At 51.2% G+C, this 11,490-nt stretch overlaps 1 protein-coding gene across 2 annotated transcripts; it reads left to right on the top strand.

The window, feature by feature from the left end:
• The first annotated feature begins 6,771 nt into the window (after positions 1-6,771).
• CDKN1B (cyclin dependent kinase inhibitor 1B) lies at positions 6,772-11,201 on the top strand. Of its 2 annotated transcripts, none has more exons than XM_034062962.1 (3): positions 6,772-7,918; positions 8,333-8,463; positions 9,795-11,201. In XM_034062962.1, the coding sequence occupies exons 1-2, from the start codon at positions 7,258-7,260 to the stop codon at positions 8,452-8,454; spliced, it is 783 nt and encodes a 260-aa protein (XP_033918853.1). In that variant the 5' UTR covers positions 6,772-7,257; the 3' UTR covers positions 8,455-8,463; positions 9,795-11,201. The 2 variants fall into 2 exon arrangements, with proteins under 2 accessions (XP_033918853.1, XP_033918854.1); XM_034062963.1 differs by having other exon boundaries at positions 6,773-7,732.
• Positions 11,202-11,490: the final 289 nt, after the last annotated feature.

Genomic DNA, 11,490 nt, shown 5'->3' with positions numbered 1-11,490 from the left:
TTGTAATTACCCTAGCACCTAGAGACCTTGACTGAGATTGAAGCCCCATTTTTCCCAGTACTGGTCAAAGTGTTTTGAACAGCATGAAGCCTAAACAGATTAGGAAAAGCGTGAGGGGAGAAATGTAGGTGCCAAGAGTTGCAGCAATGTGCACAACATGACCCAAAGAAGCCATAACCAGAACTCAGGTCCCAGGCCCTCATAGGAACCAGTTAGTTAGTGCCATCATTTTGCTACGAGATGGGTCATCTCCCTTAAAGGATTTAGAAAGTAGCCAGACCAGTTCCCCTGTTTATATGAGGAAGATGTTTGTAGACCTCTTGATCCTAAGGCAATTAATACAGCTTATTGGGGCATTAAAGAAATAATAATAAGAATAATAGCAGCTGGGCTACATTCTCACATAAATGGCACCCAGAATGCCCAAAATTCTTACAGATGCAGATGTTTTTGTGTTATTTTTTTGGTGAGTGGCTTCTTTGTGTTCAGTTGTAAGCATCACGTTTACATAGCTCTGTATTTCTGAAAAAGCCTATTGCATAAAGTTGAGACCCTACCAAATGAAAACAATGCAACACTACTGAAAAATAACCACCCCTTCCAACAGTGTTCAGTAACTGAGTTAGAGTTTAGTGCTGCATCCTGGAAAAGAAATGAAAAAAATACCCAGGCACCATATAATTTCATGCACTAAAACCTTTAAACATTTAAACATATGACATAGAGTGTTTTTTACTTAATGAATGGCTTTAAGAAACAGGGCCAGTGTCCCTTCTCACAGCTGAACGCCTTGTGCCAAGAGCGTTGCTGTACAATGTGTCATCACTTGGGAACCTAAAGAATTGTACTTGAGAAAACATTGCTACAAAATATCGTCCCCTTCCCAGAAAGGTTCACTTCAGGCTTTATACAAAAACAGGACAACTCATTTCCACTGAATATAATTCATCTGTTGAGAAACTTTCTTAAAGGCGTAGGGCGCAGAGCAAGTGGCTGGAAAGCTGGTTAATCTCGAGGTAACAATAACAGTTCATCATTATTACTGCTACTTAGCTCTTGCATCATACTTTCTGTGTGGGGCAGCCTTTGCAAGCAAGAAGCAGTTAATCCTCCCCATACCCAGCAGAGGGGACAAAGTGCTGCTGGATGCTTTATGGGGTCTGTGCAGGAGTGCACTCCTGGAGCTGGACCGCATGCATCCCTTGAACAGGGCTTGTCTTCAGCCTGCGGTACAGCTGCTGCAAAGGCAAGGGCCCTTTGTTTGGCTGTAAAGTTCAACCACACAGTGAACTACAGGGCTTTGCCTGACTCATCTGTACCTGAGAGTATCCTATGTAGTTTACATTGGGACTGGGGGGGAGAGAGAAAGGAAAAGAATTGGAGGTGAGGGCATGGGGGAGAAGAGAGGAGAGGGAAAAGGTCTGTTTAGCTGCCATGAGAAACTTCTAGTTAAGCTTCTTATGCCAAAAAAATAGCTACTCTAACAAAATGGCAAGGGATATGAGATATATTAAATGAGATGGAGTATACTGACCTGAAAATGCTTTTGTTCATATGGTGTGTTTTGTTTGGGGATATTAGGCCAGTAATTATTTTTACTGATATAAGCCTTACCTCTACTATAGTGTTTGCTGGGGTAGTTCAGTATAAGTGTGTGTGTTTCTTTTTAGGGACTGCATATGAGCATTCTCTTCCTTGACATCCCTGGTGTGAAAATGAAAGCTCCACCTGCTTCTCTCTCTTATTTTACACTTGAAGCAAAATGAAAACCAGAAAGTGGCCTGAGCCATACCATGAGGTTCTTCCCTGAGATAAGATCAGGGTCATTTGGAAGGATTGCTCCTTTAGCAAGTCAAGGGAAGGGTGGTGACAACCAGAAAGCTTCAGAGAGAAAAGAATTAGTAACTTCCAGTGCTAATAATTTAACTTGTGTCTTATATGGGCATAACTGTTTGTACAACCTGCCCTACGGCACGGTGAGACCAACCCCTTCACTAGTGCAGAGAAGGCATTTCTGATTTTTAAACTAAACCCCATTAAGGACAACCCTAAGATGCACCCCCTGCCAGCACCCTCTCAAGTGCTCAAAATCCCCTGGACTGGTCCCATCCAAGGCTTCTGCAGGTGTGTGACAGGGCCCAAACCTGCTCTCCACCTGCAGCAAGGGAAACAGCGAGCAGAGTTGTTGTGTGAATGTGCAGGCCTGCCGGGATGAGAGCGGGGACCCTGCCTGGGGGATGCTGTCAGGACAGAGGCCGGGTCCTGGCGCTGGCCTCATCTCTGTCCTTAGGCTCCCTCTAGAGTTTACATCAAATGAACTAAAGGTCTTAAACTCCGCCTGGCTTCTGCCCGCGCTGAGTGCAGCTGCCTGCACCGCGGGGCTTGCGAGCAGCAGCTCCCTGGCAGCTCCGGGCCTCGGCACTGCTCCCGTCCTGGGATGATGTCCCAGCGCCTTTCTAAGCTAAAATGGCTCTTTCCTCCCCGGCGGTCTCTGCTGCTGAACCTCACAGAGCTCTTACCCTGCCCAGAAGGGAAGGGCTCCAGTTAAGCACGTTACAAACACCCCCAGGGCACACAGGTAAATTCTCAGGACCTGCACCTCGAATCTCACAGTGGTCTCACCTCACATCCCTCGAGAAAATTAGCTTTTTGCCCAGAAAACTGGAGGAGTGTGGAAACAGCTTCAGGTCAGTGACAGCAAGGGTGGTGAGAAGCAAAATTCCTCAAGCCTCTGGCTTTCAAAAGTCACACCATGCCCGTGCCATCTTCATTCTCAACACTGGAAGATGCAGCCCATGGCAGAGCGCAGATGTTATTCACAGTTTCCTCACTGTTTGCAAGAATCACAGAATCAGCTGGGTTGGAGAAGATCTTTAACATTACCATGTCCAGCCGTCACCCCAGCACTGCCAAGTCCACCACTAAACCATGTCACTGAGGGCCTCATCTACACAGTTTTGTAACAGTTCCAGGGATGGTGATTCCACCGCTGGCCTGGGCAGCCTGTTCCAATGCCTGAGCATCCTCTTGGTGAAGAAATTGTTCCTAATATCCATTTCCTAATTCCTAATATTCCTAATATCTTCCCTGGCACAGCTTGACACCATTTCCTCTTGTTTTAACACTTGTTACTTGGGAGAAGAGACCACCCACCTCCTCACTCCATCCTCCTTTCAGGTAGTTTTAGAGGGAATACTGAAAATCCCAAACAACCCTGATGCTTTATGTGTGCGGTTTAGATGTGCTTTGCCGGTTCACTTGACAACCTTATAAAGTGCTGGGGAAGGAGGGTGGCCAAAATGAGGGCGGGAAGCTTGCCTAAGCATTTCTGGAGGAAAGAAAAACAGCGAGCAGCTCTGCCAGTGGAAAAGCCCAAACAAGAGAGAGGCACGGGGTACTGGGAAGAGAGGGGACAGGGTGTTCAGAGCCTGCTGGAGGAGCCAGGACATTCTTCGCACAGCCCTCCCTATAAACACTCCTCCCTCCCTCCTGGTTCACTCCTCCAAGTGTTGGTTGGGCTTTGGGGGTGTTTTTCTGCAGTTGTTTTCCTTTCTTTCTCTACTATCTTCTTCCGATCTTCGTCTGGCTGCATCTTCAGCAGAAACGGCAACAGAGCGAGATAAAACCTGGCTTTTGGAGGCGGCAGCTCTGAGGACGCTCCGCGACCTTACCCCCTCCTCACCCGAATCTCACTGCGCGACCGCGCAAAGCCGCGCACCCTCCCCTCCTCCTCCCCGCTGCTGTGCCCCTCTCTTGCAAGACGATGGCGCTCTGATCTTTCCAGTTCTTTACTCCGGGGCTTTCTAGGGTTTGCTTGCTTTGGGTTGGGGTTTTTTTCCTGTATTTTTTTTCTTCACGCTTCGCTGCTACTACGGGCGGGCGCCTGCCTCTCTCACGATTTGCTGCAGCCATCGGGGGGGCCTGACTGTAAACAAAACACTTTAGATCATGGCAAGGTCGCTGCAGACACAGCCTTTTTTCTCCTTTGCAGCCGCAGCGATTTAAGGTGGATTGGCGAGACTGCACTTGGATGGGGTGGGGGGGAGCCGAAACGGCCGCGATGCTCCAGCCGCTTTCTCCCCCCACGGGGGTCCGCTCTGCTGTGTCGTGTGTGTGTCGTCCCCGTCCCGTCCCCCCCCCCCCATTAATTTATCCCCTTTCCTGATCATTTTGTCCCATCGCGTCCCAAACGTTTTAGAGGGTGGCTGCCCGCGTTAACGACCCAAACGTTTTCGAGGACGCGCAGCCCACGTTAAGGCGAGGGGCTACCGCGGCTGCGGGGGTACAGGCCCTGTCTCCCCCCAGCCCCTCGGAGAGCAAGGGGAGAGGTGTGGAGGAGAAGGAATAGAAGGATAAGCCAAAGCGCAGAGCGTTCCTCTCGCATTTTCTCTTTTGATTCCATCAGTGCTTAAATTATTCCCTCCCCCCGCCCCTTTGGCTTTAATTAGTCGTTTTCAATATAGTTGTACAGCATCCAGGGGCTCAGTCCCGGGCCCTTGTGCCAGGGGAGGTTAAACAGAAAACAAGAAAGAAGGTTCTTTCCTACAGTAACTTGTTTCTTTCGCAAAAGCTGCAGATAAATCAGTGCTCCTTTGCACTGCAGTCGTGTTCCCGGTTGTTACCCGCGGGGCACGCAGTCTTTCCAACATTTCGACCCCATTATTATTCTCTCTCCCCCCCCCCCCCCCCCCCCCATCCCCCCCCGTAAGTGTTCCTACTCTTATACAATGTTGTAATCCAAATGACAAGGGTTTTGCCTCTCCTTCGTGGACTCAGGAGACAAGCAGTGACTTCCAGGGATCAGGGACTGGGAACTCCTCATCTAAGGAGGGACGTTCCGGTGGGACATTCATCAGCTTCCCAGCAGGCAGGCCCCCATCAGCAGGGCGAATCTTCAGGGAGCCCCCGGGCATATTTTGCGGATCACTTTCTTAGCCTACAACGACTCTCTTGTGTAGAACAATAGAACAAGCCAATTGTCCCATACCTGACAGAGAAAGTGAAATTTGAAATGGCACTTCCTTGCTGGTGGCTATGGAAGTCAAAGACAGGAAAGCCTGGAGAAACGAAGACGAAATCCTGCAAATCAAGCAGCTGAACAGGCCCCGTTTTGCCACCTGATGAAGTTTGATCATGGCCCTGAAACTCCAAAAAAGTCTCGGCACCTGCAGACATGAGAATGTCAGCTTTAATTTTCTGCAAGTGAGTTGCTAGAACTTGCAGTTGTTGAGAGGAATTGGAAAACAACTCCTGAGTGCTGAAAAACCTGGCAAACAAAGGAAAATAACATGTTTAATACTTTATTTCAGCCTTGTGCTTTTTAAACCAATCTCATTTGTGTTCTTCCTTTTTTCATTGCCTGTGCACATCATGTTTTTGAGCTTGGGTCTGGCAATGCTGAGATTACTCAGGTCAGTGGTGTTAGCAGGGGCCAGGGGCTACTACCTTGGGGCTGTTGAAGACAAGCAGGCTGATGTGGCCTGGGCTTGAGCACTGAGTAATGGTTTTGTCCCCACATCAGTGTGTGCAGAGTCTAGTGTAATCAGGTCACAAGAGCAAAGGTTTCAGTGGCCCATCAAAGCTGTAGACCCTAAACTGTAGTGAGTAAAGTAAATGTAAAGTAAAGCTCAGGGTAAATAAAAGCTCCATGTTTTCAAGGCCAAATCAGTTGACTCTTCTCTCAGCCAGTTAAACCCAGTTGTGTTGACCCCTGCCTTGTTGAGGTAGACAGCCTATCACTAGTACAGTGCCCCCAGAAACAAAATTTGGAGTGGGATGCTCTGCTTGCAGAGGACACCTGGCCAGATGGATTGGTGTGAAAAGCCTCCAACTCTCCAAAGATTCAAGCCCTGGATTTGGGCCTCTGGAAAAAACAAAATCTTCAGCACTTAAGAGGACCTGCAGTGACCTGCAAGGTATTGAGGGGGCTGCCCTGCCTGGAGGGGGGAACCTGGCTGTGGAAGGGGCTGGAGGTATAGAAGGTAGTGAGGAGGACTCTTGTGTTGCTCTTATCTCCACCATACCTGCTGTGGCTATCTGAGGAAGTTGCTTAGAAAATCCCTGGCTGTGACTCTTGGCTCACCTAATCCTTCCAGCACACAAACAGGACAAAACCGAATTCTTTTGTTTTCTTTTCCCTGCTTGCCGAGATCTGAAATCCCTGCAGAGGCTTCTTTAAAGCCATTTCTTCACCTCGTCGTTTTTCTGCTGAGAAGGCAGCAAGAGGTGATTCCTTCCACCCCGGGAGCCAGTATCAGCCCGTGGGGTCTGGGTGCTGTGGAGTCAGGGTGATACTCTCCCCTGTATATCCCGAGAGGAGGAGGACAGGCTCCCGGTAGCCCCGAGCTTGCCTCCAGGTCCGGATCTCGGAAGGAGGAAGAGGAGGGGGCTGCATCCCAAGAGCTCAACCTGGGATAACCAGAGCGGGTCTCAAGACCGAGTCAAAACGTACCCAGCTGCTACCACTAGACAAGCCTGTCGGGCAACACACGGGGTGCGGTGAGGTTTTCTGGGGAGTGGGGGGCACAAATCCCACCGCTCCCGGGGTTGGCAGAGGTAAGGAGGCAGTAAGCCCTCTCGCCTTTATCGCTCCTGCTCCCTGTCCCCATCACGGCTCGGCCAACCTCAGCTAAGCGCAGCCCAGCACAGTCAGGCTCAGCCCAGCCCACCTTTAGAGTCAGCGGCGGCGGCGAGGTAGGGCCGGGCTGACGGGGCGGCGCCCGCTGCTGTAACCAATGGCTCGGCCGGGCTGTTTAAATAGACTCGTCCTGTCAATCACTTTCTTCTTCGTCAGCCTCCCTTCAATCGCCATATTGGGCAACCGAGAAAAGGGCTCGTCTCCTCTTGTTTTTTTCCGTCTTGCTTTTACTACGAGGCGGCGGCTGTGCGAGCGGCGGGGACATCGCCACCAACCACCGGCGGGGCAGCGCAGAGCCGGAGCCGAGGAGGGCCGCGCACCGCTCCGCTTCTCCACCCGCCCGGGGCTCCCCGCCGGCGGCTCCGGCGGCGGCTCTCGGGGCTCCCCCCCGGGCCGGCGCTTATGCAAGGGCTCCTCCTCGCCCCTTCTCCGCGGGCCGAGGGCGAGCGGGGCCGAGGCGGGGCCGGTGAGCGGGGCAGCGAGGAGAGGAGGCGCGGAGGAGACTCGCAGAGCAGTGCCCGGGAATAAAAGGCAGAGAGGAGGAGAAGGAGGCGGCGGCTGGAGAGGGGGGAGAGCAGCGAGCAAAACAACCGCCGCCAGAAGAAAGAGGGTGTGGGGAGATGTCAAACGTCCGTATTTCTAATGGGAGCCCTACGCTGGAGCGCATGGAAGCCAGGCAATCGGAGTACCCGAAGCCGTCAGCTTGCAGGAACCTCTTCGGGCCGGTGAATCACGAAGAGTTAAACAGGGACTTGAAGAAGCATCGGCAGGAGATGGAGGAGGCATGCCAGAGGAAGTGGAATTTCGATTTCCAGAATCACAAGCCGCTGGAAGGCAGGTACGAGTGGCAAGCCGTGGAGAAGGGGAGCTCGCCCGACTTCTACTTCAGACCCCCCAGGCTACTGAAAGCTGTCTGCAAGTCCGCCGGCCGCCAGAGCTTGGATGTAAACGGGAATTGCCAGACCGTGGTTTTTGTCGGTTCTCAGGGAATCTCAGAGGACACTCACTGTGTAGGTCAAAAGACTGATGTTTCTGAAAATCAGACGGACTTTGCAGAGCAGTGCACTGGGCAGAGGAAAAGACCTGCCACCGATGGTAACGTACCCCTCCCTGCGAGAGCGCCACCGCTTTTCTCCGCCTGCCCGGCTGCTGTCAGCGCCGGGGCTCCCGGCCCCCTCGCCCGTGCCACGCGTGGTCTGGACCGCCGTGGGCTGTGTCCCGCTGGGCACCGGCTTCGTGAGCCCCCATGTCCCCCGCCTCCTCTCGCCTGTGAAAGCCCAGGTGCTGCTCGCAGTCCCGGGATTGGGGGAGCGGGGGTGTCCGCGTTAAGTGGGAGCCGGTACATGATTTGGAAGGAAAAGCCTTTAGACGGGGACCCCCTCGTTCCTCGTCCGTCCCTCGGGGGGGGACTCGGCCTCCTGCCCAGACAGGAGGAGGTTCGGAGCGCTCGGGTGAAGCGAAAGACGGACAGGGATTTTAGCCGAAAACAGGGAACTTGGATCCCTTACCTAGAGAGGAGCCCATCTCCCCTCCCCCTGTTCGAGTTCACGTAGCCGATAGCTGACATGGGGGTGGGGGGATATTACCCTTTGGCCCCACCTATCCCCCCCTTCCCTGGTGCCGAGCAAACAGCTGGAAGGAAAATATCTTAATATCGCTTCCCCCCCCCTTTGTTTTTAATTTTCCCCCTCTTAGATTCCTCTCCTCAAAATAAAAGAGCCAACACAACAGAAGAAGGGGTTTCAAAAGCCTCCCCCAGTGCCAATTCAGTGGAGCAAACACCCAAGAAATCAACCCCGAGAAGACATCAAACGTAAACCGTTTAGGTGGGTGCCCTGTAGGCGCTTGCCTTACGATGCAAACGATGCAAATAAGGGGAAGAAAGAGTGACCGAGCGGGTGTCCTCCCCCTCTGCAAAGGAGGGGGGGGGCTTCGGGGCCCCTTTGGGCTAGCTGCGGGGTCGTCCCTCCGAGGGAGGATGGCTTTCCCCAAGCTCTTGGGGACGAGGGTGTTTGGAGGAGGGGTGGAACGCGCAGGGCTTTAAGAGAACAAAAAACAAGGGGCGAAGCGCAGTGCCGGGCTACGCGATTTAGCCCGGGCTGGGGCTGGGATCGACCGGCGCTGCCTTTCTCCTTCCCTCCTTCCTTCGGGACCGGGACCGCCCTTTCCCGAGGGACGGAGTTTCAAACTCGGCTGGTGTATAATGTCAGATGACAAGGGATTTCGGGGGGCTTCCCGTGTCGTGTCCGTGTCCCGTTACTCCCCCCCCCCCCCCCGCGGTGAAGCTTTTTCACCTACAATGTTCGCGTTGCCGTTGAACGTCGCGGCGACCTCCCACCCCTGGAGAAATGGGTCAAGAAGTTGGGTCTAAGGGGAGAAATGGGTCATGAAGTTGCGTCTGAGAGGGAATCCGGGCACTTTCGTTAAAAACTCAAGCTAGGCTAGATGTTGGGGTTTTTTCCTCCCCCTTTTTTACTTCTCCCCCTCCCCCCCTTGTTTTGGGTTGTTTTTAGTCGCTGGCAGAGGGAAGAGAGCGGGTTAACTGGACCTAGTTTCTATGTTTTTTCCCTTTTTCTTCTTTTTTTTTTCCTTCCTCCCTTGTTGTTGTTGTTTTGTTTTAAGGCGAGGGCAGGGGCGGGGGGGAGGGAGGGGAAGGAGGGAGTTAGTTGGTAAATTGCGCCGGCGGGTTTGGGAGCTGAAGTTAGGAGCGAGGTTTACAAACAACGGGTTGCGATTGTGCAGAAAGAGATTATTAAGCTATAAAAGCAGAAGTTGCAACCAATTAGTCCTGCTGGGGCGAGCCGTGCCCGGAGCGCTGCCCTGTGCGCGGCCGTGCCAATGCCGCTACTACCGACCGCTTGTTCGGGGCCGGGAATGGGGGTACCCGGGACACGACGACGACGGACACGAGCCCTGGGCTGGAGAGGGGGATCCTGCCGAAGGATCCAGGGGCGGCGGGAGCGCAGCCCCGGGAAGGGGGGGGGGGGGGGGGGGGGGGGGGGGGTGGCGGGGCAGGGCCAGCCCAGCCCGCCCCGGGGATGCCGTGTCGGTTTGAACCGGTTGCACCCCGGATAGCGTTTCTTTTCGGTGTTTTCTAACCGCTTTTTTCTTTCCCTCCCCGTCATCTTCTCTTCTTCCCTTCTCTGTCCCGTTGCAGAGCGGAGGATGTGCGTGTCCTCGTTCGTCGGGTACGGCGATGAAGCGAGGGAGATGTAAAGGCGTAGTTGGAAATGAAAATACATATCGCTGATCTCAATGGGATGGAGGTCCTGTACAAGCACTGAAAAGAAAAAAAAGTAACAAAAATACAAAAAACCAACCAAGAACAGCAACAAAACAAAACCGACAACATCAGCAACAAAAAAAAAGCAAACAATAACACTAAAATTTTAGGCACTCTTAAAAGACCTGCCTCTAAAAGCATTGGATGTAGCATTGTGCAATTAGGTGTTTCCTTATTTGCTTCATTGTACTACCTGTGTATATAGTTGTTACCTTATGTAGCACATAAACCTTGTTGGGAGGGGGGAGGGAGTGGAAGAGGGTGACCGATCTGAACTTGCTTTCACAATCTAGCAAGCAAAGAAATGTATGAAGAGAAGCAGTGTAGGTTTTGGGTTGTTTTTTTTTTTTAATTACTTAAAGATGTATTGTCCCTTTAAGTGGGTCTGCCCTATTTTTGTCTTTTTTCCCCCCCTTTTTTTTAATGGACCATCGTGGTAACCCTGCTCAGAGCCTATTACTACAGGCCTCTTGTGAAATACCTTCCTATTCCATTAAGCCTAAGAGGTGGGAGCTATGATGATTCCGTTATGTAGTAGCAAACGTTTTTCACCCCCGCCCAAATCCATGCAGCAAATTTGAATGCCTGTAAAAGTTGTGCAACATCATCCCGTTGTTACATTGCCTGATTTCCTGGGTTGTTTTTTTTGGGGGGGGGGGGAGACTGGATGTTTTTGGGTTGTTTCGATGTGTGTGGGTTTTGTGCCTTTTTTTTTTGTTTGTTTGGTTTGCGTTTTTGGTTTTTTTTGTGTTTTTTTTTAAACCTAATCTGGAGGGCTTTACCTCTGAATCCTGAACATTGTTGTTTTCTGATCTGACCCACTTCCCAAAGTGTTTGTGTGTGAGGGAAAAGGGATACTACATCTTTAAACAGTATTTCTACATTGCCTGTGTACCTGTATGTAAAAATAAAACAAAAAAAGTTTGAAGTGTACCTGTGTACATAACTCTGTAAAGACACTGAGAAATTATACTAACTTATTTATGTTAAAAGATTTTTTTTTTAATCTAGAAGACAATATTTTTCCCCATAAAGCCAAAGTGGCATGTTTTTGTGCATTTGTAAATGCTCTATTTGGTAGACTTTTAGGGTTTTTTTTTGTTTATTTTTTGGGGGGGGATCCTTTTTCTGATACAGAATATGGCTGTGCTTAAAGGATTGCAGACTGAGCCAATTTAATTCCTTTTTTCTTTTTTTTTTTTGTAATGTGTGGGAAAAAAATCCAGATTGATACTGTTTCACATCAAGCAATCAATAAAGAAAACTGCCATATATAAGAAATATGGTCTTCGTTAGTGTGTGTTTCAACCTCCCTCGGCCTGGCACAGGAAGAAATAAGGCTCCTTCAGCAAATAACAGCAAGTTTTCTCTGCGTATCTATCTCTTCCCGTGTCTGCAGCGCAGGTGGAAGTAAGGAACGCAGCTCGCTCTCTTCACTCTTAGTGCCACGCTATCGTTTCTTCACCGAAAGGGTCGTCAAGCACTGGAACAGGCTGCCCAGGGAAGCGGTGGAGCCACCGTCCATGGAGGCATTTGAAAGATGTGTGGATGTGGCGCTTAGGAACGTGGT

Source organism: Melopsittacus undulatus, chromosome 5, assembly GCF_012275295.1.
Source record: "Melopsittacus undulatus isolate bMelUnd1 chromosome 5, bMelUnd1.mat.Z, whole genome shotgun sequence".
Lineage (NCBI taxonomy): Eukaryota > Metazoa > Chordata > Aves > Psittaciformes > Psittaculidae > Melopsittacus > Melopsittacus undulatus.
Note: the sequence above shows the minus strand (reverse complement) of the source record. Positions and strands in the feature narration are given on the sequence as shown.